General features: G+C 57.3%; 2 protein-coding genes across 12 annotated transcripts in view; one reads left to right on the forward strand and one right to left on the reverse strand.

The window, feature by feature from the left end:
• Position 1: 1 nt before the first annotated feature.
• On the reverse strand, positions 2 to 9,100 carry REXO4 (REX4 homolog, 3'-5' exonuclease). The gene is given in 9 exon segments (XM_025475694.3): positions 2 to 880; positions 1,509 to 1,583; positions 2,076 to 2,150; positions 3,227 to 3,315; positions 4,607 to 4,661; positions 4,663 to 4,801; positions 5,032 to 5,169; positions 6,664 to 7,028; positions 8,435 to 9,100. Coding segments are annotated over 9 exon segments (1,287 nt in total). The 5' UTR covers positions 8,654 to 9,100; the 3' UTR covers positions 2 to 748.
• Positions 9,101 to 9,173: 73 nt separating this feature from the next.
• Positions 9,174 to 26,291, forward strand: part of ADAMTS13 (ADAM metallopeptidase with thrombospondin type 1 motif 13) — a 30,484-nt gene continuing 13,366 nt past the window's right edge. For 6 of the 11 annotated variants that reach the window (XR_004818390.2, XM_035720313.2, XM_025475671.3 and 3 more), the window contains exons 1-18: positions 9,174 to 9,265; positions 11,766 to 11,877; positions 12,206 to 12,272; positions 13,316 to 13,596; positions 14,442 to 14,601; positions 15,562 to 15,737; positions 17,672 to 17,755; positions 17,902 to 18,026; positions 18,149 to 18,295; positions 19,653 to 19,793; positions 20,425 to 20,587; positions 21,153 to 21,257; positions 21,994 to 22,145; positions 22,265 to 22,328; positions 23,682 to 23,808; positions 24,207 to 24,355; positions 24,720 to 24,840; positions 25,365 to 25,445. Coding sequence is in view for 10 of the 11 variants with exons in the window: in XM_035720313.2 (XP_035576206.1) it covers positions 9,246 to 9,265; positions 11,766 to 11,877; positions 12,206 to 12,272; positions 13,316 to 13,596; positions 14,442 to 14,601; positions 15,562 to 15,737; positions 17,672 to 17,755; positions 17,902 to 18,026; positions 18,149 to 18,295; positions 19,653 to 19,793; positions 20,425 to 20,587; positions 21,153 to 21,257; positions 21,994 to 22,145; positions 22,265 to 22,328; positions 23,682 to 23,808; positions 24,207 to 24,355; positions 24,720 to 24,840; positions 25,365 to 25,445 (2,275 nt within the window). In the remaining variant the exon portion in view is untranslated. Of the gene's footprint in view, positions 9,266 to 9,470; positions 9,767 to 10,638; positions 10,701 to 11,765; positions 11,878 to 12,205; positions 12,273 to 13,315; positions 13,597 to 14,441; positions 14,602 to 15,561; positions 15,738 to 17,671; positions 17,756 to 17,901; positions 18,027 to 18,148; positions 18,296 to 19,652; positions 19,794 to 20,424; positions 20,588 to 21,152; positions 21,258 to 21,993; positions 22,146 to 22,264; positions 22,329 to 23,681; positions 23,809 to 24,206; positions 24,356 to 24,719; positions 24,841 to 25,364; positions 25,446 to 26,291 lie in introns of those variants that run through there. The other 5 variants (XM_035720308.2, XM_035720306.2, XM_035720309.2 and 2 more) reach the window with 5 other exon arrangements.

The raw sequence follows: 26,291 nt of genomic DNA on the forward strand, positions 1-26,291 counted from the left end.
CTCCAGTAAAAACCTGCATTTATGTTAAATGTCCTCAGTGGGGTTGGGCCTTCGTTGTGCAGCGGTCAGGTGGCCCAGGGTTTCATGCACCAAGTGCGACTCGTAGCCCCCCGATTGTTCTCAGAAAGACCAGCACACCTGGGGTCAAACCCATGGGATGCTCCAGCCCAACGGCTGGGGGTCGGATCGACACGTCCATCTTAGAGGGGGAGAGGCGCCACCTCTGGGAGTGACTGCTGTCACTGAGCATAGACAGCCTGAGCCTCGCCGCCACACTGTGGGCCCTGCCCTTCTGTTTAAACTTGGTAGGTCTACACACGGGCGGGTGGGGGGGGGGGGTGCACGGGGGTGAGAAGGGGATGGCGCTCTTGGAAAATCTCCCTAAGTCCAAAGGCAGCCATAGCCGACTCCGAGACAGGGCCAGGTCCAGGAGTCCAGCAGAGTTCTTTACGTGATCGGACTCAGAGGGAAGAGGGGCCTCCTCCGAGGAAGGCGCTGCAAACCCAGGAGTGGGTACTTCCCACCCCTGGGACCAGGCAAGTCCCTGGCAAGGCTGCTGCCACACTGCAGTGGCAGCAGGTACCTCCCTCCATCAGTCCCCATCAGCCACCTCTGGCTGTGCCCAGGACAGACGCTCCTGCCCATGCTGCCCACCCTAAGTCCCGGACTACACGCCCTGCCACCAGGACAGTGAACGTGTTTCGACACAGCTGCTGCTCTGGGGAGACCCAAGCTGTCCCATGCTTGGTCACAAGCGCCTGTGGACGGAGACACTGCTGCTGTCTGGAGTGGGGGCTGTGGGGTGCCTGTCCTGGGCCGTGCTCTCCCACTCCTTCTTCACCAGGATGTACAGTCTCATTGCTGCCTGGGCATCCTGAATCTAGGGGACACAGAACATTACTGTGACTGTCTGAGCAGGTGACACGCATGGCTACAGACCACCCAACCCCACAACTGCCAGGCCCGAGGACCAGACACACACACGAAAAAGCCAAGCCAGGCAGCAGTTTAGGGACTCGATCTTGGCCAGGCTTTGGTGACCCTGGTGCCTCACTTATGGGGGAAAAAAGGAACCCAAGGAAGGGCAAGGACAGACACACGGACACGTAGGCGGGAAGGACATCTCTGAGTGTGATGCCATGATGTGGGGGCTGGATTCCAGGGGCCAGCAGCCTGGCACCAGCACTCCTTAGCCCCCACACTGCAGCCTGTCACCAGGCCCAGGGACTAGCTGGGGCCATGTCACCCTAAAAGACCTTCAACCTAGGTGGGGGACTTTTTCTCCAAAAAGCTGCAATGATGGTACTTTTTTGTGTTCAAATGTTAATTAGCTAAACGTAAACAAACATTCAGAATTTAGAACGCTCTGTGAGCCTACTGTGCCATCTCACTTTTAGGGACCAGAGGCCTCCTACAACTAAGTTATCCAGGCCCCTGACAGGGCACCTTGGCTGTATGGTCAGGGATGGCCCCTGATCCTGAGGACAGTCCCCCCAGGTCACACTTACCGAACAGTGCTCTGCCTGCTGCACCTGGATCCCCAGGATTCTCTCTGCAAGCAGCTTCAGAGATGGCCGCCCACTCTGCCAGGGGAGAGGGTAAAGCACACAGCCACACTGGGGTGCAGGCCTTTGCAGGCTCTGCCCTAGGGCTGCTGGGCACTGCACTGGGCAGGGAGTTAGGGGAGTCACCTACTGAGCCCCAACCCAGTGCCCCTCGATGTGCCTTCACCAGAGGTGCCGTGGCCTCCAGGGCTGGTGACACCTGCAGTCAGCCCGGAGAGGAGGACCCAGGCGGAGTCTGCATCTCTCTTCTAGCCTCAGGCCTCCTGCTACAGCAGATCTGAGGGCGGCAGCTCCCCTGAAATGGTGGGGGTCTTCTTGCAGAGACTGGGGCTGGAAGAATCTGCTCCTGCTCACATGGACCTCTGGGGGCAGCCCTCAGCAGAACTCTATACTTTTTTTCCTTTTAACCTTTGAGTTTCAAAACTTAAGACAACCCCAAACCAAAACCAGAACCATTACACAAACCAGGAGAACAACTGTGACGTATAGAGCCCCACTCATTGTAAGTACCTTCACTTGACTCTTGAAAGGTTTGTATTTCTGTGTGTCCCGAATCTTCTTTTTTGGGTGATCAAGAAACAGTACCTGGAAGAAGAGAAGAAGGATGGTCACTGTTGTTTGAGCGTGGTGGCGGGGCTCCCTCCTGTCAAGGTGCCTCTCAAGGGACCCTGATGCAAAACACACTCAGGTAAAAGGGGACTGATATGAACTCGGACTTGTGATAGAAAGCTATCACGCTGTCTGAAGACCATGCCCAACCCTAAGAACCCCATTAATAAAGCCTCAGTCTCAAAGCCAGGGAAACAGGAGACCAGCAGCCACCACTTGACCAGCGAGCACAGTGTTCTTGCATTGTCAGCGGGTGTCACACAGGCAGGATGTCGGGGGGATAACAGATTGTAGCAGCTCATCCTATGACCTCAGGAGAGGGCTGGACACAAGTGCGCCCACGTCACCAGAGATGGGGCAGGCACAAAGGGGCTGCAGGACCAGTAGGGAGGTGGCCACTAAGGGTCTGTAGCACCGCATTGCAGTGGGCAGAGGACCTGCCAGCAGTTTCAATACTTCAAAATTTCAAAAGGCAACACAGGCTGACATTCCAGGGTGCCTGAAATGTCTGAGAACTCCAGGGTTCCATGGAAACGCCATGCCCAGAAAGGGCAGCCTCCCACTCTGCCTGCCCTGCTGCTTTCATCTAAGGTGGCTCAGTTCCTCCCATAGCAGAGACCCTCAAGGAGCAGAGGCTGGATGTCACAGCCTCTGGGGCACCAGAAGTGGACCCCTTCTGGGGAGATAAGAGGAGCCCCAGACGGCCCAGTGGCTGTGGGGGGAGTGGCCCTAGGGGACGCTTCCCCACAGACGGCGCTCTGACCTCTGTGGAGTCCCAGGCCTGGCCAGTTGGGTGGAAGCTGCAGAGGCAGCAGCCTGGCTCCCCTCCATGTAATGTGCTTGAGCAGTGGGCATGTCGCATAACCCACAGCACCTTGCTTCCAGCGCCTACAACAGGAGCATGAAGGCCTCAGACGCCTTTTAAAGAACTGAAAAATGCCTAGCACTACTCCCAGGACGGGGGAAGAACTCGCTAAGTTGCACCTGGTACTGTGACTATGGCCTACAAGCCCCTCCACAGCATGAGGCGTGCACGCAGCAGGCGGCAGTACCTTCAGGTCGTTATGCAGCGCATGTCCGACCAGAATGCGGCCCTTCAGCATGTCTGCCACCTCCTTCTGAACGACTTCGAATTTTTCTCCTGACAAGCAGAACGAAGAAGTGGTTTTTAGCAACGTGGACGAGGGTGGGCTTTCAGAAGCACTCAGGGCCACCCAACAATAATTTTAACTGTTGAATCTTGTAAGAATCAGGCTGGGATTTCAAGCTTTCCAACTGGAAATAAAAACAAAAATGGTCCTTTACCACGGATGGTGAGGAGTGCTGCTCCAGACACTCAGCCCCACAGGGAGCAGCGTGCCTGCTCTCCTAGCAGATGCCCTTGGGGTCACCCCGCCCCCTCCTCCAAGGGAAGGGTCGGGTCACCCCGTGACCCCGCCTGTCCCCAACAGAGGAGATGAGATCAGGGGCAGCCCACCTTGAGCAGGACCTGTCAGGGCCTGGAGCTGAGGGGCTGGTCAGGCTGCAGCACCACTTGTTGGTTGGATGTACAGAGGGGACCTGAGAGCTGCAGAAAGGAGACTGCATGGGGCAGAAGGGACAGTGACCTCGATCCTGAAAGCTTCCAGGACCTCTCCAGGTCCCTAACCTCGGAGTCACCCTGGGGGCCTTTCTGTTCTTCCTCCCCCACACCCAATCCATCAGAAAACCTACAGACTCTGCCTTCAGGGTGCATCTGGGTTCGGGCCGCCCCCCCACCAGGTCACCACTAGCACATGCCTCCTCTTCCTATTTCCACCCTCATGGGCCTAGGAGCCTATTTTCGACACCACAGCCAGAAGGAACCTGCTAGAAGCTGAGCTGGGCCTCTCACTGCTTAGACCTTTGCATGGCTTCCGAAAATCCTCACAAAGACGAGACCCTGTAGGGTCTACCTGCTCTCCTGCCCCCCTCACCAGCATATACTCTCTGGGTGACACAGAGGCAGGGACACAAATGTGCCCAAGAGCCATCTGAAAATGGGTCACCCCTCGGGACTCTTGCTGTGGCGAATGCTCCCAAAAGAAAGGGGACATAGAGAAAAAGAGGGGGTACCTGGCTGGCTTGGTTGCTGGAGTGTGCAACTCGATCTTGGGTTCGTGAGTTTAAGCCCCACACTAAGTAAAGAGGTTACTTAACAAAATAAAAAGGGAGAAGGGAGGGCAGCCCGGGTGGCCCAGTGGTTTAGCGCCTGCCATCGGCCCAGGGTGTGATCCTGGAGATCCAGGGTTGAGTCCCACGTTCGGCCCCCTGCATGGAGCCTGCCCCTCTCTCTGCCTGTGTCTCTGCCTCTCTCTCTCTCTCATGAATAAATAAATAAAATCTTAAAAAAAAAAGGGAGAAGGGACTCAGGCATTGCTTCTCCTCTGTGCTCATGAGCTGGGAGGACCCACCCTGCTTGAGGTTTTCTGGCCGGATCCCGCTGACCGCCGTCCTGTAGTCCGTCACCTGGCTGGGTGGGCTTGACGTACTTGTCATAAACACACTTCCCATATTGGTTCACAATAGACACTCGGGCAGCGACGCTCTCTTCCCCCTTGGGGCCCGCGCCCACCATCTCACAGTCCATGGCTAAGGCTCTCGTCAGGCTGAAAGGAACCAAAGATTCCAGTTTAACCAACACGGCAGGACCCAGCAATCGGCACCTAAAGTTCTCCGCCCCTCACCACTGCTCGAGGGACCAGCTCTCTGCGCTCAACGCTCCTCGCAGGACAGGGTGGCGCCTGCCTGATTCAAGTCGGGGAGGACAGAGCTCCTTCCCCAAACCCTTGCCCTTTTGGGCTCAGTGCTGCCAGGGGCCCCGGCCCTGTGTGCATACCCGCCGAAGGCCTGCTCCTTCACCAGCGTGGTGCTGCTCTCGCTCTGCCCCAGCTGCTGTCTTGCTATCCTGGCTGCTTCTGGGCCCATGGCTGCTTCAATATCCGCGGGGTCAACATCATCAAACCAGATGTCTTCTCTAAAAGGCAGAGAACAGGGACGTCTGGGTGGCTCAGTGGTTAAGCGTCTGCCTTTAGCTCAGGGCGTGATCCTGGAGTCCTGGGATGGAGTCCCACATCAAGCTCCCTGCAATGGAGCCTGCTTCTCCCTTTGCCTATGTCTCTGCCTCTTTCTGTGTCTCTCATGAATAAATTAATAAAATCTTTTAAAAATAAATAAATAAATAAAAAGGCAGAGAACAGGCCAGGCACGCTGGTCAGTGGAGGTGCTGGTACAGCTGGGGGGGGGGGGGGCACCCAACGGCCCAGCTACTCCTGCTGTTTGCCCAGCATGGCACCCTGCTTTTCTTTTTAGTTACAGGATGAGCTCATTATCCAGAAATTAAGAACTACAAGTAAACAACAAGGACGTCAATTACAAACATACAACCCAGGTATAATGAGTACTAACTTTTTTCCCCCCATGTTGAGGAAGTAGTAGGTTCATCATGGAACATTTAGTAAGGAACATTTCCAAGGAGTAGGAAATGGAAACCCAGACATCCCTGCCCAGCTCCCCCCACTTCGCCCACCAGCAACCTCTAGTGTCGTCACATCGAGGCCTCAAGGCTAGATTGCACACGCAAGGGTGACCATTCCCACCTGGGAAACTCGGTCTCTCGGGCTCAGCTAAATGCCTTTTCCTTATTAGAAATCTCTTCCTGACCCCACCTCTGGCCACGTTGCTCTGGCCCTTTGCTCCCAGAAGCTTCTCCCTCCTTGAGTTTATCCTGACCACACTTACAGAATCACTGGAGTAATTTCAGTTTGGTGGTCTCTCCTGCTTGACTGTCAGCGTCAAGGGGGAGGGCCCTGTCGCACCTGCTCCATTTCCAGGTATCCCTGGCACAGTGACACATGGCCGGCACTCAAACCCCTCCTTCCTGGAACCTTCAGCAACCCAGGCGACTCACCACCAGCCTGACTTACAACCATGCCACTTCCAGCCAAGCCACGCAGAGGCAGCCACTGGCTCTTGGTCTGCCTGCCCCACGTGAGTGATCCACACAGGGTCTACTGAGTAACCACCAGGTGCTGAGCCAACACATTGCATCTCATACCCGTCCCCCACCCCCAGTATCACAGATGACCATACTGAGGTCATGGGATGTCAGGAGCTTACACCAGAGCATCTGACTTGCAAGACGCAGAAATTGGTTTGAAACTCAGGTCTTTCTGGCTGTGGCATTCATTCATCCCACATATCTTTACTGGAGGCCTACTAAGGGCCAAGCTGCTCTAGGCCCTGGAGATTCAACAGTTATCAAGCAGGGCCTTTCCTCACTATGGCTTTATCCTAGGGGAAATGAGTGATAAGCCAAGAAATAGCAGTGGGGTAAGGTGATGGAGGGAGTGCAGAAGCCACCAGCCTAGGCCTCCCTGAGGACATAGGCCCCCCCTCTGCAGCACAGGGGGGTGGAGGTGACCAGCTGGGTCACCAGAGTTTGGCCCAGGCAGACGCCACCTGTACTTACTTGGTGGGCAGGGCCGGGGTCAAGGCCACAGGCACCTCCTTAGCTTTCCATTTCCACTTTCCACACTTGATGTCTCCTCCTCTTGGAGAAATGTCACTGTTTGTCCTTTTCTTGGCTCCTTTCTCACTGTGCTCTGCTCTGCTGGCCTTTGTGGGAGGTGCTGGCACCTTCCTTTTCCCTGGAGATCCTGAAGCAAGAGAGTCACTGCCAGTGGCCCCTGGGTCTGTGGTCTTCATCTCCACCTTACTTCTCTGTGCTTTATCTAGGATCGCTTTTCTCTTTTGTTGGGTAATCCCAGGCTGCTTTTTGGAATCTGTCTGAGAGACGAGAGGCTTTTCCGGGGCTTGTGTTTTTTGTTTCAGGAGCTAATAGGACCAAAAATAAAATACAGGACACATTTAGATTTGGAAATCACAAACAAGAGATTGAAAAGCCTTACGTGTGTACATACACTCGTATGCATCAGTCACATCTACGTATGGCTGCTTCCACCATCACTGAGATGCAGTTCCAAAGGGTCTGGGAAAAGCCCCTTATCACTCCCATCTGAAGTTACACACGGTGAAAGTTTCCTGGCTTATCTGACTCCAGTGCATGATTTGAAATCTGCTTCCTCGTTCCTACATTTCAAACTGTGTCTGCATCTTAAGTACCTATTGAAGGAACAGAGACTTCAGTCTGAGCCCAAGGGGACGACAAGCAACCTGTTTACAGTTACTTCTCCCACAGACCGGGCCAACCAGCTGCAGTATGGAAACCACTTCCTTAACAGGATCTCTCGGTTTGCTCTCGCCAATGGGGTCTCAGGAAGGGGAAGGGGCGTATGTTCCACAGAGAGTGTCTGTCAAACGGGGGGAGGCTGACGAGCGGCCAGCGGCCTTACTGCTGCTGTTGTGCAAGGAGGGCTCTCGGGGTTCTTCCAGCCCAACCTCCCGGCGGTGTTCCTGTCCCCAGCACGGCTGTTCTCAACCACAGCGACGCTGGTCACGTGGCAGTGCGCTGGGGCACGATGACCTGGGTGCCTACTCACTTCTACACACGTTTAGGAACGGAGGATTTACTTTCTTATAGGAAGTAGAGAAGATACGATGTTTCCCCCATAACCACCATCCTTCCCCCTCATTCAATCTTGCTTTACTTTCTTTGCAGAAAGAGAAAGGCAGAGTCACACCCCAGGAAATTGCACAGAACCCGGGGGGTTTCCTGAAGGAAGCTCATTAGGCCTGTCCCCCGAGGCAGGCGGTCGGGGCCTCCCATCCCAAGACACCGGCCGTGGAGGAGGCTCCAGAAGCCCGGAGGCTGTAGAACAGAGTCCAGGAACCCGTGGAAGGCTCTGCAGGTCACCAGTAGCGAAGCACACACGACGCCGAAGTGTGAATCTGCACCCCGGCGCCCCGTTTTCACTAGCCCTGTGATGATTCGATCCCTTAAGCTCCGGGCCTGTTTCCTCAGCAGCTAACTCCAAGGGCGGCCTAGCGAATTTATGACTGAACTACAAGGAACAGCACGCGGCGGAAAGGAACATCCACGGGGGAGCTGGGCCTGGATGCCCAGAGGCGGCAGGCTCGCGGGAAACGGGCACGTGCAGGGGCGAGGCCGCGGGTCCACGCCGTGCGAGGGCTGGGGGCTGGGGGCTGGGGCCTGGGGGCACCCTCGGTACCGCGGGGATCCCGCCCGCCCGCCCGGCCGGGGCCCCACGTCGCCCTGCCCTGCCCTGCCCTCCCCTGCCCTGCGCCCTCCGCCCTCCGCCCGCGGGGCCGCCCAGTCGCACCTCCTGCAGCGCCCTCCAGTTTCGGGAGAAGTCCTCCGGCGCCTCTGGAGGCCGCCCCGCGACGACCCTGCGGCCGCCTCCCGCCCCCTCGCTCGCTGCTCGCCGTTTGCTCTTCCAGAGTCTCTTCTTCCTGCTTTTCTTCCGAGGCAGCTTCAGGCCGAGGCCCGGCTCAGCCTGGGGGTCGCCCGGGGCGCGCCTGGAGGTCAGCGCCTTGGCCATGCCGGGGGCGGGGGGGGGGGGGCCGGGGCCTCTCCGCCCGGGCCCGGAGCCGGGCTCTGCCCGCCGAGCGCAGGCCCGCGCCCCCGGCTCCCCGCACGCCGCCGACGCCGGCCTCCCGCACCCCGGAAGCGACCCCGCGCGCCGCGGCTCGTGCGCCCCGGGCCCCGGAAGCGCTCGTCTCTCCCCGACCCGCTGGAAACCCGGCCTCCGCCCCTGGTTCCGCAGGGCCCGGGGCGGGGCGGGGCCTCTCCGCCCTCCTGGGAGAAGGCCCACCGCCCCAGCGAGCGGCGTCCAGGCTCCACGACCGAGGGCAGGGCTCGGGGTGGCCGAGGACCTTACGGAGAGCCGGGACGGGGATGAGAAACGAGGGCGCCGGAAAGGAACTGGGGGGCCGCCGTCAGTGTAGCGCCGCGACTGGGCGGCCGAGCGCGGGGAGGGGAGGCGGACGGCCGCGAGAGGGCGCTGGCGGGCCGGACTGGCGGGCTGGGCTGGGCGGGGGCGGGGGGCGGGGCCGGGGGCGGGGCCTACCTCAGGGGGTAAACTGAGACTCGGGGCTGCCGAGGCCGCTGAGCCGCCACCGAGAGCACCGAGGATGCCTTGTAACGACGCAGTGTATGACCTTGCGGCGCCGCGGTGACTTTCAATCCCCAGCCTGGCCCCGCGGGGCCCTGGTTCATCCCGCGGAGGAGCCTCGGCTTCGAGGGCCTCCAGCTGTGTGCGCGTGCGGGGGTGGGGGCTCTCGCGGAGGGGGACGCCGGAGTCCCGGGGACCAGGGCGGCCCTGCAGGAAGGGGACGAGGTGCGGGGGGCAGGGCCGGGGCGGGCAGACGACCTGCGGGAGGCCGGGGGAAGAACAGTTTTCCGTGTGAATGTGCCCCATTCAGTAGTTGCAACGTTTGGGACATACTGACACGAATGTCGACGGTGTTCGGTGTTTATCCGAAATTTAAAAAAATTTTAAAGGTTGTATTTATTTAGTCATGAGAGACCCAGAGAGAGAGGCAGGGAGAGGCAGGCCCCATGCAGGGAGCCCGACGTGGGACTCGATCCCGGGTCTCCAGGATCACGCCCCGGGCCAAAGGGAGAAGGAACGCTCGACCCCTGAGGCACCCAGGTGACCCCCAAAATTGAAATTTAATTGAGCGCACCGATTTCTATTTCTGAATGAGCAAGTGACACGTGCGTGCACACTTGGACAGGAAACCGGGACTCAGAGGGGAGACAGCAAGACCCTTGGGGTACCTGAGGAAGAGGAAGCCAGTGTGGCTAAGTCTCTGTGTGCCAAGGGGACAGGCTTAGCTATGCGGGCAGAGCAACAGCAGGGGCCAGTCTAATCTGATTACAGAGCTTCCCAGGCTGCCGGGAAGTGTTTGGACATCTTAAGGGCAAGGGGAAGCCATCGATTGCTTTAGAGCTGGGGGGTGATGCAGTCTGACTTGAGTTCTTTAGAGAACACTGGCACTGTGAGAAGTGGAATGGGGAGGGCGTGTGAGAGAGAGAAAAAACAAGCATGCATGCAGGGAGGCCAGGCAGGAGCCAATGACCCATGCCCAGGGCCCCGGTGATGAGCTTGGATTAGGGCAATGTGTCCATCTGGGTCTCCAAGGAGCAGTCAAAGAAATGGTCAGGAACGCATGGCATAAATTGGGATGGTGTACCTGGGAAAGGTGAAGGAAGAAGTGCAGGATGGGCAGGGAGAGCCTCAGGCAATCATGAAGATCCGGCCTGAGAAAGGAAAGCAGACTGGCCCAGGATGGAATCCTGCAGCTCCCGCCCCCAGCTAACAGAGGACAAGGAGGCAGGAAACCTGCACAATCCCCCTGCCAGCTGCCAGCTGGGTTTTGGGTGAGGGGGTGTCCTGGAGGTGTAAGGGAGCATGAAGAGTGTGACCAGGAACCTTCCAGAAAGTGAAATGGGCTGCCAGGCGATCTGTGATGCTGAGGGGAGCGTGGTGCCACCTCACCTGGTTCTGTGACTGTCTTTCAGGGGAGCAGACACAGAATAGTAGCTGAGAGGAAGGAAGTAAGACAGAGGAGTGTTTGTAGGACGTGAGTATAGAGGGGGACCCAGAATCTGCACTGGGTGAGAAGGGTGAAATGAAACACAGTACTTACATCGAGGGGTTTTTAAATGGAGCCGGGAGGGGATCCCTGGGTGGCTCAGCGGTTTAGCGCCTGCCTTCAGCCCAGAGCATGATCCTGGAGTCCTGGGATCAAGTCCCACATCAGGCTCCCTGCATGGAGCCTGCAACTCTGCCTCTCTCATGAATAAATAAAGTCTTTTTAAAAAATAAATAAATGGAACTGGGAGTCCATGAAGGAGATGGGCCACATGCACATCTTCCCCATTCTCACCAGTGGAACTGTGAACTTTTGGACTGGACCAAAGTGCAAATGCTGCAGGGACCTACAGGGACCTATCCTGACCACTTACAACCATCCTACGGTGGGTGGAAGACTGCTCACTGAGGGCCTTAGTCGAGATTTATAACATAAAGGTTTCCCATCTGTTGCCAACACCAATAAAAAATCCTCTGTAAGCAGTGTACACAGCCGGCCTATTTTTGCTGTGAATGCTCCCGAGTTTTGCTCCCTAGTGGGGCACTGTTTGGATTGTGATTCAAATCTCTGTGCTCTGAACTGCAATTGTTGGATCCCAGATAAAGGTGCTTGTGTAATTGTTGCCTCCCGACAACAATTTTAGATCGACAAAGGGAATAAGTAGTGGAATGCAGGACGGATCAGGGGTGTCAGTGGAAGAGCAGTTTGTCAGAGGCTGGAATGTACAGCCTCTCAGTCAGGGGACAGTAACCCAGCCCCAGTTACAGAATCACACCTGAACTCACTTCTGCAAGATCCCTGGTCCAGCGCCGTCACCTCCTGGCCGTGCTGCCTGGCCCAGCCCCGTCGTTGGGGTAGAGGGTGGGGGTAGGATCTGGTGCTCTGGACCAAGGAGTACAAGAGCTTGCAGGCTGCCCACTCTTTGGCCCCTGCCCTGGGAGGAAGCTCCCAAGAGTAAACACAGCCTCCTCTCCCCGCCCACTGCCCCGTGGGGTCTACCACACTCCACCCCAGCCAGATTTCCAGTCAAAAGGCTCTCTCCCTCTGCTCCAGGCTGGCTTTCCTGAGGATGAGGGAGCCTCGCCCCTGGGGGAGATGTGTGGGGGCAATTCTCACATCTGTCTTCTTTCTCCTGGGCTGCTGGGGACTCTCCGATTTCCAGCAGGTGGGTGAGTCTGCAGGAGCCCTGGGGCTCTTCTGGGTGCTGAAGGAGGGTGACTGGGGAGGGAGGGGGCTGCCTAAGCAGCCTTTGGGCAGAGTGGGGGTGTTCTTCCAGCTTCGGGGTGTGCACTGGTGGGGGGAAAGATCTGAGGGGGGAAGATCTGAGCTTGGGATTCCAGGGATGAAGTGTGCTTGCTGCTGAAGGAATGGGCTTCTCAATGTGTCCCCGCAACCGCCATGTCAATTCCTTGCTTCTCTCGTCTGCTTGCCTTGCCTCTCTCACTCCCTCTTCCTCTCCCTCTCCCTCTTCTCTTGTCCTTTTGGTCTTGCAGCAATTTCTTCAGGCTTTGGACCCGGAGGAAGTGACTTCTTATTTTGGCCCTGAAGCTACCCTAAAAGGTACGTGTCCTAGTCTTCTTAGCAGGGGGTGCTCCCCAGAGCCTGCAGGGCATGTCCTCCTGGAGTCTGGGCTCTGCTGGGAGGAGGTCCAAGGGGCTGCCATCATTCCTGCTAATTAGCTCCCGGCTTCTGCCAAGGCCATAGAATCTGGTCCTGGTATTCTGACCCCAAGCTTCTGCTCAATATCTCAAGGAAATGGTCACTAATTAGCTGCTCCCTTTTACCCTGGGGCCTCCCGCAGGCTGGCGGAGCTGCAGGAGCTCTGGAGGTTTCTGGTCATGGATGGAAATATTTATCCCTTCTGTGAGAAACAAGATAGGCGCTGGCTCAGGCTCCAGCCAGAGCCTCTCTGTCGTTCTCGGCCCTGTCTGTGGGCTACTGTGGGGTGCCCGCCCCCTTCTCCAAGTTGGACCACTGATCTAAAGGCTGCGGGGAACCAGAGGTGGGGGTGGGGCTCATGATTAGGGTGGAGAGAAATAAGGGGTGTCCCGCTTGTGACTGAATTCTCTGTGGCCTGGCCAAAGGCAAACAGAGCCCCGCTTGCGGCTGCCTAGGTGTGGAGGGTGGGGACTGGACACTGTTATCAGGACCCCAGGTCCCTGCAGCTGTGCCCTTCCTGGGGCCTGGTGTCCCTAAGGCCTCCGGGGGCTACTTAGGAGTGAGGCACATGGTGGAGAAGGATGGTGAGGCTGGCCTCGGGCGCTTGCTGTTCATAGAGGCCACAGAGGCTGTGCTCGTACCTGCTTTGCCTGTTAGGGTTCATGCCACCATTGGTGAAAGCCTGTCATGGGGTGAGGCTAGGGCACTGAACGCCGGTCTTCCCCTAGGGGTGAGGCCCAGATTGGAGAGGCAACTTGCAGTCCACCACCCTGCAAGCTGGGAGGAGTTGGATTTGAACTCAGGCTGCCCCCTCTCTCCCTGGGCTTCCAGGCCAGCCCTCATGCCCACTCACCAAAGGGGAATGAACTGGGGCCTCCTGTCCCAGGCAGGAAGACCCAGAGGGCTCAGCAGGGCTGGGCCAGGCAGCTTCCTCTCTCCTGCAGCACCCCCATTTGACGTGGCCCCGCTCAGCTGCATCTGTGAAGATGGAACCGGGGTACCTCCCTGCCGGGCCCTGAGCTGCTCCCTGCACATCTGGGGACAGCTCTTCACCATCTCCTTCCCGCCTGAATGGAGCCTCTTTACCACCTCCTTCACCAGTGAGCTCGTCCTGAACGCCTCCCTCCAGCTCCTCAGGCGGCTGCCCCATCTCTGCTTCTTGGGGGGCCGCCCCCTGCTGCCCCTGGGGGCCGCGGCCAGGGTCACTTACTGCTCAGGCCACTTGGTGAGCACCAGGGCAAGACCACACTGAGGTTGGGCTTGGTGGTTACCCCGTGGTGTGAACCGGCCCTCCATCCGAAGGTGTGAGAGGACAACAACATCAGGTCTTTGCCACATGCCAGGCCCTGCAAAGGCATGTTCCGTCGAGGCTCAGGAGAGCTGTCTGGGTTCCCCAAGACCACCGGGCTGGCAGGGGGGGCAGAGCCAGGTGCGAATACAGGGGACTACGGGATGGGAAGAACCAGGCCCTGGCAGTCATCCACATGGCCATGGACCAGTCACTCCATTGGATCTCAGGGCCTCCACTGAGAAATGACGAGCTATCCTGGGTTGTCGAGAGGACTGGTGTCAAGTGTCCATGTAAATTTGTCACCATGTATCAGTCAAGCTAGACCCATCCACGTCGTTCTGGGGAAAGCCCAATGCCCCTCCGTGGTTACTGCCTTGGGTGGCCCAGCATGGGCTGGGACACGTGCTACTCGGGATCAGGCTGCCGACTGCTGTGCTGTTCATTAGCACGGGCCTCGCTAGTCCTTGAGACCCCCTCTTGTGTCTGTACACGTGGAATCCCACCGGTGTCTTTACCAGGCCTACACCTTGGGGCCCAGAGGCCAGGACGTGAGGGAGGCCTGGAGAGTGGGCAGTGGGGGGCTGGTGGCAGGTGGAAGCAGTAGGCACAGCCCCAGCAAGGCATGGATCCCTAGCTGTCCCACAGGGATGGGCCTGGGGACGTCACACTTGGAGAGAGCTCAGGGCAGGTCTGTGGGCCCAGGGCTGTCACGTCCCTGGGAGGCTCTGTCCTGAAGTGGAGCACGTGGGCTCCATGCCAGGCTGCTCTCTCTTCTCTAGGAGGGTGACATCCTGGTGGGTGCAGACCTGTTCTACATCCAGCCAGTGAAGATGCAGCACCGGGAGCTGGTGCCACCCTGGGCTCTTGCCCAGCCCCACCTGATCCACAGGCCTTTCCCCAAGGCCCCCACGGCCCCCAAGGCCCTTAACACCATCCGAGGTACAGCTCCTGGGAGAGAGAGGGTGGTGCTGCCCTTGGGGACAGCCCTGGGAGATGGCCAGATCTCCCCAATGCCCAAGTGGCCACAATCCTGACTGAACCATCTCCTTCAGGATGCTGGGAGCGGGTAGGCCAGGGGAGCACATGGCCGGTCATCAGCCATGCCACCCACCGTCTACTTGGTGGCCAGGTAGACGTACGGACAGCTCTTCATAGTTTACAAAGCACATTCATGGACACGTGTGGTTGGCAGGAAACCGCTTATTGGCGTTAGTTACTAGTACAGATGGGACCATGGAGTGGCTGCTCAGGGCTGATACGGTGGTGCCAGGGCATGACCAGGATTGGAGCTGGTAGCTGCTGCCTCCCAGGCCCACTCGTCCAGTACCCAGGTGCAGGCAGGGTAGTGGCTTGGACTCTCCTTGTCATCTTGGAATGACCCTGTTCTGCTCTCCAGCGTGTGCCCAGAGAGATGTCAGAACCAGGGCCTGGGGCTTTGGGGAACCCAAAGGACAAAAAGGCCACCCAAGAGCTACCTCCTTGGGCCCTGCACTGCCACCTGGCCCTTCCAGATGCTCCGGAATACCTAGTCACTAATGGGATCTGGCCCTTGGGGCGGGGTGGAAACCAAGACCGGCAGCAGCTTGGACCAGCCACCACTGGTCATAAGACTCACAACAGACAATGACTTCTGGGAAAGTAAGCTTGGGACCCTCAATCCTCCTGAGGAGCCAGGAGGCCAGCTCCTGGAGGCACAGCATAGGCCCACTCACTGGGTGCTCCCCCGCCTGGGAGGCAGGTATTCCCTGCTCCCTACGTTCCCCATGAGAAAGCTGGGGATCGCGCCCCCTGACTCCCTAAACCCATGGTGGAAAATGGCAGGGACAGGACTCACATGGTGTCTCCAAGCCCAGAAAGATCTGGCCATGGGGCCAAAGCCACGGATTATCTGTTTTCTAGAAGCTTCGCTGTCAGCCCCGCTTCCTCCCTCACCAGGCCGTCCTCGGTCCCCTCGCCTCCGGAGATGGGTTGCTGGGAGTGTCTTACACCTGGAGCTGCTGGTGGCCGTGGGCCCCGACGTCTATCAGGCTCACCAGGAGGACACTGAGCGTTATGTGCTCACTAACCTCAACATGGTGAGTGTTCCTTGGGCAGGGGACTCCATGCATGGTGCTGACCATGAGGAGTGGAGTGCGGGAGCCTCTGCACATAGCACGCCACACCGGGGACTTGGGGCAGAATGGGAGTGGGCCAGCTTACGTGGTGGTTTGAACTCCTGTTGAACTCCAGTGTAAACCTAAGGCTGGGGTCATGCTTGGGGCCCAGGGCCTTGGGGTGCAAGGGGTGTGGTCTGCCCTTTGGTTCCTCCTCCCCTCCCTTACTTGGAGTGGAGGTGGGTGAGGTCCCGGGTCCCCTCTTGGCTCCCTAGTGCACCCCACAGCCTCTTGCTACCTGGGTCTCTTCTCTCTGGGGGACTCTCAAGTCTGGCCTCTGTCCTGAAGTCCATTTGCTCCCCAGGAACCTCAGCCAGCACTGCCCTGGCACCAGCAGGGGTGCCCCACACTGGCCTCTCCCAGTTCCCTTTCCCTTGGGCACCCCCATTGCTGTTGGCCTCTCCTTCATTTGGCTCCTAGGGGTGAAGGTGGGATGAGAAGTATGATTCCCACTGGTGGGCATCGAGAGACAGAGTCAGCAAAGAAACAGGTGTCTCCATAATCAAATGCTCACGTGTAACATACTGTGATGTAAGGGACTACATGAGAGCCCATGCCTGCAGCTAGGCACGCACGTGTGACACGCACACACAGTGACTGCCCTAGGCTGCCAGGTAAGCTTCCACAGTGTCAGGAGCTTAATACCAACACTGCATGGAGAGTGCCACCTTCTTGGAAGCTGGCCCCGGAGGCAGGCTGCCCCCAAGAATGTGGGGTACTTAGCCCCGCATTGTGCCCAGTCTTGGGTATGTCCACCTATTTTGGGCCAAAGGAAAAGTCCCCCCAGGCTCAGAGCCCCAGGCCATCCACGCCGCCCCCCCCCCGCCCCCCGCGTCCCTATGTGTTCTCTGGGTCCCAGGGTCATACCCACATGGTCCTGCGGCCTCTCAGACCCAGCCCAAGTCCACAATAAGCCTGCTCAGGTGTCTGCCTGCAGCCCCAGAGGTGAAACACATTTCCTTTGAGCCCCTTAAAATCTGTTTTTGAGTATTAGGGGTGCTACCACCTCCAATATGCTGACATCTCATAATGGAGCCATACTCTTCTCTGGTCATTTGATGTGTCATGTGAGGACCTAGGATGGTGGTAGATACCAGACTGGCTCCTTGGTAATGGCCGTTGTCATGACCGGACACCCACCTTTGCCAGCTGTGCTGTTCCTAAGTCTGCCAAGACCACAGGAGGCTTTCCCTCCATTTTACAGATTATGAACCTGAGCTTCCCCAGTCAGTTAGTAGGATCCTGGGCGTACAGGTGGGAAGCAGAAGAGCTGGGATTCAGGCCCACTGAGGCTGGGGACAGCAGAGTGCTCTCTTGGACACCATGTGTAATTCAGAGGACAAGCTGGTGCCAACAACCACACTACACGTTGGCCACGATTGGCATCTTGACACATGTGCCGAGAGAGAGCCAGGAGGCTCGCTGTGGGGGAGTCTTCTCTCTGGGGTCCCCAGGAAAGGCCTTGTGGAGGGCAGAGAGGCCCTCGTGCTGCCTCATGGAGATGCAGAGGTGGAGAGAAGGGTGTTTTGAGTGGGTGATCAGAAATGAGAAGGGAGAGGGCAAATCTGGTGAGAGAGAAGCAATGTTGGAGTGGAATATTCTAGGCTAATAACAGTTATTTGCATCCCGTTGTTTCAGGTTTTTCTTCCTAGTGTTGGCTGGCTTTCTTGAGTCACGAGCAAGGGGAGGACCAGAGCCCATCTGCCCACCCCTGTGGCTGGCTCCCAGCCCAAGGACTAACCTTTCCCCCCGTGCTGATGGAGCATCTTCTGTGGGCCCAGCTCTCTCTGCCCCCCCACCCCCAGCTAGGCCACACGAGCCCACATGAGTCACCTCTCCCTCCTGCTCTCCCACAGGGGTCAGAGCTGCTGAGGGACCCATCCCTGGGGGCTCAGTTCCAAGTGCATCTGGTGAAAATGGTCATTCTGACCCAGCCCGAGGTAGGCATCAAGCTGGAAAACCCATTTCTATCCTCTTTACCTCTTCCCGTGGGTCTCCCCCTCTGTAGCATGCACAGTAACAGGGCTGTGGTAAGGACCCCATTGGGTGCAGTTCCCATAAACATGGACTCTATACTGATCCCCAGGATGCTCCGAACATCACGGCCAACATCACGGCATCACTGCTGAGTGTCTGTGAGTGGAGCAGGACAGTCAACCCTGAGGACGACACAGATCCTGGCCATGCCGACCTGGTTCTCTACATCACCAGGTAGCTGAGCTCCCCAGTGGCCCACCAGCCTGCTGGGGGAGCTGCACCCTTTCTCTGCAGAGGCTGCCTGGCAGCAGGCAGGGACCTCAGCATCACCCAAGTGTCTGTTCTCTCTTCCCAAGATTTGACCTGGAGTTGCCTGATGGTAACCGGCAGGTTCGGGGAGTCACCCAGCTGGGGGGTGCTTGCTCATCTTCCTGGAGCTGTGTCATCACTGAGGATACTGGCTTTGACCTGGGGGTCACCATCGCTCATGAGATTGGTCACAGGTAGGCATCTTGTCCTCTAGGCTGAGGCCCAGGAGCTGACCGGGGTTCTCAGGAGGGAATGTCGAGGCTGGCAGTGGGCCCTGGAAGAGTGTGCTGGAAGGAACCTGTACCTTGGCCCCGGTGGACTTGGGGCTGGGAGTCGGGGACAAGAGCTGGGAAATCTGATACCTCTTGATTAAAAAACTTTTTCACCCTAAGATAAGCAAACTTAGCAATTAGAAAATAAGTTTTCTAGAAAATTCAGGTAAAGAAAAAGCAGGCTGTCAAAATTATCCCAGGTCCTACCGCTTAGAGGTAACATCTGTTCACAGTTTATGTTTAATTTTAGTCATTTCTTACCCACACGCATAATTTTTTATTTGTAAAATTGGGATTATACCGTAAATTGTTTTGTTACTGTTTTTTTTTTTTTTTTTTAATGGAACGCTACATCCCAAACACTTTTTCCCCGGATCTTTTATAATTTTTTGTATGAGCTGTAATTTAGTTAATCCCCTGTTGTTGGCTTTTTAGGTTGTTTACAAATCTTTCCTGTTATGAACATCCTGCATTCTGTAGGCAAATCTTTGTTCCTGTCTATTGTCATTTACCTAAAGTGGCGAGCTTCTTTTATGATTTTTAGTCTTTTCATTATGACAGTAACACTTGTTAGCTGTAGAAAGTCAGACAGCACAGAAACCCATAAAGTAAAAAGTGAGTCTATGCTCCTTGCCCAATGGCTCCCACCTGCCCCCAGGCCTTGCAGCCTTTCTGCGTTCTGCTGTGGAAGCCCCACATCCCCATCTCTGTGGGTGGCCCAGGTGCCCAGCGAGGCTGGGGTCCTCACCCCCATATTAGTTCACAACAGCTCTACATTTACAATGACTTCTGCACCTGGACATGACCCCCCACACACAGTGCCTTCATTCGCCTGGTTTGGAGGGAAAAGAAGGTTTTGAAAACCACTGCCTTCCACTGGGATTGGAAACAATGGCCAAAGGCCTGCACATTTTCTCGATTTTTTTTGTCAACCTCTCTATACAGGCAGTGGATGAATTTTCCTACTCTGAGTGGCCACCAATCAAAAAGTCATCACTGGCAGCCCCGCCCCCCAGGGCCCCTTCTTGTAACACCACAGATTAGCTTGGTCTCAATGTTTTTAAAACGTTTCAGTATTTGTTAGCCCAAAGAGGCAGGAGCTCCCTGGCTGACCCAGCGCTCTCTCCGGTGGGAAACTGAAGCAGGGCTCTCTGGTGGCAGGATCAGGATGCCCTTTGGTCCGAAAACACCCGGCCTCTCTGCCGGCCAAAGGATTAGTCAGACCTGAACTGGGTGGGGGGGCCGTGAGGAGACCCTCAGTGTTGCCTTCTGCGCACAGCCTGGGCCTGGAGCACGACGGCGCGACCGGCAGCGGCTGCAAGCCCAGCGGCCATGTGATGGGCTCCCAGGACCGAGCGGCCGCCCGTGGGGACCTCTTGTGGTCTGCCTGCAGCCGCCAGCAACTGCTGCATCTGCTCAGGTAGCTGCATCCCTCACCCCGCCCCCATCTATATCAGGAGGCACCCCTGCTTGTCCCTCAGACCCACCCTCCATCTGCCCCAGCCCTGCCCAGCCCTGCCCAGCCCTCTGTTCAGTCCCATGGTGTCCCGTGCCCCCTCCCCAGAGGCCCCCATCACCGCTCCGGGGCAGCCTCCATCCTCCCTGGTGCCCTCGCATCCACCCTTCCATCTGCCCCTCCACGTGTGCGCCCGTCCCTGCATCCACACCTCCCCACGCAGGCTTCCTGGTTCCCTCCCACCCCCACGCACCCCCTCTTCCATCCCACCCGCTTCTGTGCCCACCCCTCAATTCTACCCCATCCACGCCCATCCCTCCACCCATCCCACCCTTGCATCGACCCCTCGGCCCCACCGGCTTCCCAGTCCAACCTCTGTCAGCCGTGTCCTCCTCCGGCTGCATCGCACGGGGTCTGCTTCACCCCCACCGGCTCCGGCCCCCACCTGCTCCGCTCCCACCTCCCCTTCTCGTGGGCTCTGGCCTCAGGGCGGGTCCGCGCGCTGAGGACTCCCCTCCCCACCTGCGGGCTCCTTGTCCCACGTCCCACTCCTGCCCCGTGTCCGCTGGGGGCCTGAGCAGGGGCCTTGTCGCAGCACAGGACGGTTGCGCTGCCTGGGGGACCTGCCAGAGCCACAGGCTGGGGCCTCCGGGCGCCTTCCTCAGGCACAGCCTGGCCTCCTGTACGGCATGGACGAGCAGTGCCGGGTCGCCTTCGGCGCTGGGGCAGTGGCCTGCACCTTCACCAGGGAGCATCTCGTGAGTCCCGCCCCCCCACTGTGCGCAACCCTCTGACCCTGCCCTGCTCCCTCTACCTGGGCCTGTCCGCCCCGCAGTCCAGCTCATGCCCCGCTGTGCACTGAGTGAAGTGAGCACCCGCTGTGCCAGGCTGTCGGGGGCCCTTCTTCTTATTTTTTTTTTGTAAGATTTTATTTATTTATTCTTGAGAGACATAGAGAGGCAGAGAAGCAGGCAGAGGCAGTCCCCCGATGGGGGACTCCATCTGAGGACCTCGAGATCATGCCCTGAGCCCAAGGCAGATGCTCAACCACTGAGCCACCCAGGTTCCCTATATATTAACAATACACATTAGAATATCTTCTTTGACCTAAAAGATATTTTTTTCTTTGGATAAAATAACTGAAACCATATTTGTGAGCCCATAAAATGACTGTGGGCCCTGGTCATGTCCCTGTTCTATGGAGTATGCCGTGCCCATTCTCCCTGGCCCCTGTGCCCACAGGACCCCGTATGTGTCGCTGTGTCCTGTGGTGTGTGGGGAACCATTAAGACTGGACGCTGAACAGGCTGTCCCCCCTCCTAGGACATGTGCCAGGCTCTGTCCTGCCACACGGATCCCCTGGACCAAAGCAGCTGTAGCCGCCTCCTCATCCCTCTCCTGGATGGGACAGAGTGCGGCGTGCAGAAGGTCAGAGCAGGGAATGAAGAGATGCCAGAGTGTGTGCGTGTGTGTGTGCATGTGTGTGTGTGTGAGAGAGAGAGAGTGAGAGAGAGAGAGTGCATGCACATGCACACGGGCAGCCTGCATTCCCAGGGCAGAGGACCTTGGTCACCTGGTCAGGAGAGATGGGCTGCAGGATGCCCTGTGTATCCGGTGACTTTTGGACGATGGGATGTGTTTTCTAGGTCCATGGGACCTACAAAAACTGACAAAGGGCTTGCTGATAACTCTGCTGAGGCGTATGGGGGGTCCAGAGCCACAGCCAGCGTGTATTGAATGCCCTGCCCCTCCCCGCACAATTGTTGAGTCTCTTTCCCCCTTTCCCTGGGTCTGGAGATGGGGCTTGTGCTGTCACCCCTGTACCACAGAGGAGATGAAGGCTTTGAGTGACAGTGATAGCCTGGCCCAGCTCCCTAACCCAGACTCCCTCTCTGGCCATACCAGGCACTCACCTCCCTCTACCCTACAGACCTAAGTGACTCTGCCTTTCCCCTCTGTGGGGCATGGCCAGACCCTTCCTGGGTCCTACAGCCTGGGCATTGTCCTCTTCCATCTAGTATTGTCTCCTGAGCAGGATGGGGGTGGGGGGTGCCTGTACATGTGCTTGCCTATGTGGGGGTGGGTGCCTTGTGTGTGCGGTACCGTGTGGTTATGGGGGATGTGGGGTGCCCTGGGTATGGGATGGTGTGTCCTTCTCTTACAGTGGTGCTCCAAGGGTCACTGCCGCTCCCTGGCAGAGCTGAGCCCAGTGGGGGTAGTGCATGGGCAGTGGTCTAGCTGGAGTCCCCCCAGCCTTTGCTCCCGCTCCTGCGGAGGAGGTGTGGTCACCAGGAGGCGGCACTGCAACAACCCCAGGTACATGTGGAGGGAACACTGCCCTTCAGGTCTGGGAGGGGATGGAGCCTGCTCCACATTCCCTGGTTGGGAGGTCAGTGGCTCACCTGTCACCCCTCATGTCTTGTGGACATTTTCAGGCCTGCCTTTGGAGGGCATGTGTGCGTGGGTGCTGACCTCCAGGCGGAGATGTGCAACACCCAGGTAGGCCTTCCCTTGGGGCAGGACGAGAGGCTCAGGTGGGCAGCGCTGGGCCCTGGAATCAGGAAGGATCCCAAAAGATCAGGGCAGCTGAATTTGTGGTTCACACCAGGGCGCTTTTGAGATTTGGGGGTGCTGCTCCACCTCCCCTGGGACCACGGTGCGTACTCTAGGACTTCCCTCCCCTCCAGGACCTCCTGAAACCATTCTTTCAGTTCCAAATGCTGGTGAAATCTACATCATATAAAACCATTTAAAAGTATGGGATCCAGGGGCATTTGGTACATTTACAGTGTGATGTGACCACCACCTCTATCAAGTTCCAGAGCATCTCCATGACCCCGAAGCAGAACCCCAGACCCATTAGCAGTCCCTGACCCTGACATCCTCCAGCTCCTGGCAACTACCGATCCCTGCCTCTGGATTTGCCTGTCCTGGACATTTCATAGGCATGGAACCCCACAATATGTGGTCTTTTGTGACTGGCTTCTTTCACTCCGTGTCATGTCCTCCAGGGTCACCCGTGTCATAGCCGGTGTGAGAAGTTCACTCCTTATTAGGGCTGATTAGGGCTATATTCCATCGTATGGATGGACCACATATTATCTGTTCATCTGTTGACAGACATTTTGGGCCATCTTGACGTTTTGGGCCATCTCCACCTTTTGGTTATTGAGAATCATGCTGCTCTGAACATGTGTATATGCACACTCGAGTACCAGTTTTTATTTCCTTTGTAATGCACCTAAAAGTGGAGTCATTAGATAACATGGTATTTCTACACCCAGTCCTTTGAGGAACCTGCCAGCCATCCTTCACAGCAGCTGAGCCATTTGGCTTTCCCACCTGCAGTGTGCAAGGGTTCCACTTTCTCTCCATCCTCTCTATCCCTGTGGTCCGTGGTTTTGATCATGGCCATCGTCCTGGGCACCAACTGCTAGAATGGTGCCTGTGACACTTAGTTAAGATGTGCACCTGGTGAGAGACCTTCCCTCCCGCCTTCAGGCAGACCCAGCGCCTCCCCAGACACAGAGGGCCGAGTTCTCACCTGGAGCACAGGCTTGGGGGAGGGAATGAGCGAGTAGGGCTCTTTACCTCTTTGTTGCCGAGTGGCAGTTCCTGCCCTGTGTCCTTGCAGATTCTTCTGGATCCTCCCATCAGCAGAGGAAGGCTCTGGCCTCCCCCACTTTACAGAGCAGGGAACCGAAGTATAGCCAGGAGCTGGGCTCCAATCCACATTTTGATCTTGTGCTGCAGGGTGCCTTGCTGTCCCCAGGGGCAGAGGCCCCTGTCCTAGGTCCCCTGCCCCCATCCCAGGGCCCCTCCTGTGCCTGTCCTCTGCCTCCTCCCGGCCAGGCCTGTGAGAAGACCCAGCTGGAGTTCATGTCTGAGCAGTGCTCGCAGACGGACAGGAAACCGCTCTACCTGACCCCGGGGAATGCCTCCTTCTACCGCTGGGGCTCCGCTGAGCAGTACAGTCAAGGTGGGACTGACCACCATTACCCCGATGCTGTAGATGGCAGGGCTGTGCTCAGGCTCTGCATCAGTCGAGTCACATCCTGGCAAGGCTCCTGGCTAACAGGCCTGAGTCTTGGTTTTCCCATCTGTAAAAATGGAAATGAGAGCAGGGCCTCCCTGCTTGGCTGTTTAGGGTTCAGTGAGATGATCCCCGGGCAGCACCAAGGGTGCTCCTTGGTTTATAACTCAGTAACAATCACTATGTCCTCAGGAGGCAGGACCCTTGCCCCCAACCCAAAGGATGAAGACAGATAGCCCTGGCAGGGAGGTGGGCCTACCTGGGTCATGCCTTGCAGGGTTGCCGCCTTCCCCCTACTCCCTGTCCCCCTCATGCCAGGGTTCCCTGTCCCTCTGCCTTCCCAGGGGATGCCCTGTGCAGACACATGTGCCGGGCCATTGGCGAGGCCTTCATTGTGAGGCGTGGGGAAAGTTTCCTAGATGGGACCCGGTGTGTGCCAAGTGGTCAGCGGGAGGACGGGACCCTGAGCTTGTGCATGTTGGGCAGCTGCAAGGTAGGTGCGTGTGGGCAGCAGAGGTGCCCTCCCATCTAGGGTGGCCCTGAGGCCAGTCACCTCAAAAGCCAGATGCTGAAGGGCTCCGAGGGGGCCAGTGTGCAGGGGCTGGCCCCCCATGAAGCTGCAGCAGTCTGCACGGGGTGATGCCAGGGTGCTGGACTGACCTTGGAGTCATCTGGGTGTTAAGACCCCTGCCATGACCTTGGGTGAGTCACACCTGCTTCCTGCATCCGTGTCAGATGCTTGTAAAATGCCTCTAATTTGTGGTGTGATTCCCAGAGCCTCAGAGCTATGGGGTGAGTGGGCCAGCACCCTCCAATGACACCTGCCTGGGTGTCACCTGACACTGCTCTTTGCACAGACATTCGGCTGTGATGGCAGGATGGACTCCCAACAGGTGCGAGACGTGTGCCAGGTGTGCGGAGGGGACAACAGCACCTGCAGCCCACAGAACGGCTCTTTCACAGCTGGAAGGGCCAGAGGTAGGGGCTGCCCTAGGGATGGATGGCCGGGCTCCTCCCAGCCTCTAAAATCACCTGCAGCCCAGAGCCTCGACACTGAGCCCTCATGGCTCACAGTAGCTGTGATGCAGATAAAGCCCGGACACTGGGCAGTCTGCGGTCAGCTGGCCTCTCCATTCCTCCCCAAGGAATCCCATCAGAAGGGATATTATACTTCGGTAACCCTTGACTTTGATCCATTTATAAAAGAAGTCAACTATTTGCCAAGTAGGCGCTTAGATGGTCAGCCAAGGAGTGGAGTCCCACCTGCTGAGCCCTTGGATTCAGTCCTTCCTCCTGGCCAGGGCACACCCTGGAAGCTGACCGTCCCCCAAGCTTTGATTACCGCCCCCCCCCGACCCATGACAGGAGACTGTCTACTGCTCAAGGTGGTCCTGTTGTTAGCTTTTGGTGTTGAGGCACTGCTTCCTGGGCATCTGACATTTGCTCCCTTTCACTGTGATGTCAGTGATCTGAGACCACCCACCATGTCTGCTTCCATCTAGAATATGTCACATTCTTGACAGTTACCCGCAACCTGACCAGTGTACACATCACCAACCGGAGGCCTCTCTTCACACACTTGGGTGAGCTGACCTGAGGACGCTCCCCCAGAGGTAGCCAAACTGAAGTTTATAAAGCACAGTCCCCAAGATGCCCTCACTACTGGTGCCACCTGCAGGTTTAGGGGGTTCCCAACTGCCAGGTTGGGTATGTCACTACCAGGGCCCCCAGAATGCTGAGAGCTTTTATACCCGCACTTATGGCTTATTACAGGGGAAGGAGACAATAAAACAAGCTCAAGCAGGAAATGCCTAGGGCACAGTGTGGGAGGGCTCCATGTCCACCATCCCAAGCATGGCAACGCACACAGAGTATTGCCCACCCGGGGAACTCCCTCAGGCTCAGTGTCCAGTTTTTTTTTTAATATAAAGATTTATTCACTTATTCATGAGAGACAGAGAGAGACAGAGACACAGGCAGAGGGAGAAGCAGAGAGCCTGATGTGGGACTCGATCCCAGATCCCAGGATCATACTCTGAGCCAAAGGCAGATGCTCAACTGCTGAGCCACCCAGGCTCAGTGTCCAGTTTTGATTAGGACTTTGTTATGCAGGCATGAGGCATGACTGATTGATGACTCACGTGGATGGCCTCAGTCTCTAGGTTCACAGATGAGATCAACTCAAAGCTGCTGTCCTAAATCACATATTTAGTCTTTCTGGCTTGGGAAGTCCCCACTGTAAACAAAGACACTCCTATCAAGTGTGACGTAGGTCCCAGGGCAAAGGCCACATCTGTGCTTCTTGATTTCCAGAGGGCGCCTATGCCTGTCCTCTGACTCTGGAGTGGGGGTGCTGGCCCCAGGTCCTTGAGCCCCCAAGCCTGCACATGAGCACACTTGGTGAGAGGCAGGTCCACAATGCTCACTAG

The sequence above is a fragment of the Canis lupus genome, chromosome 9 (assembly GCF_003254725.2).
Source record: "Canis lupus dingo isolate Sandy chromosome 9, ASM325472v2, whole genome shotgun sequence".
Taxonomy (NCBI): Eukaryota; Metazoa; Chordata; class Mammalia; order Carnivora; family Canidae; genus Canis; species Canis lupus.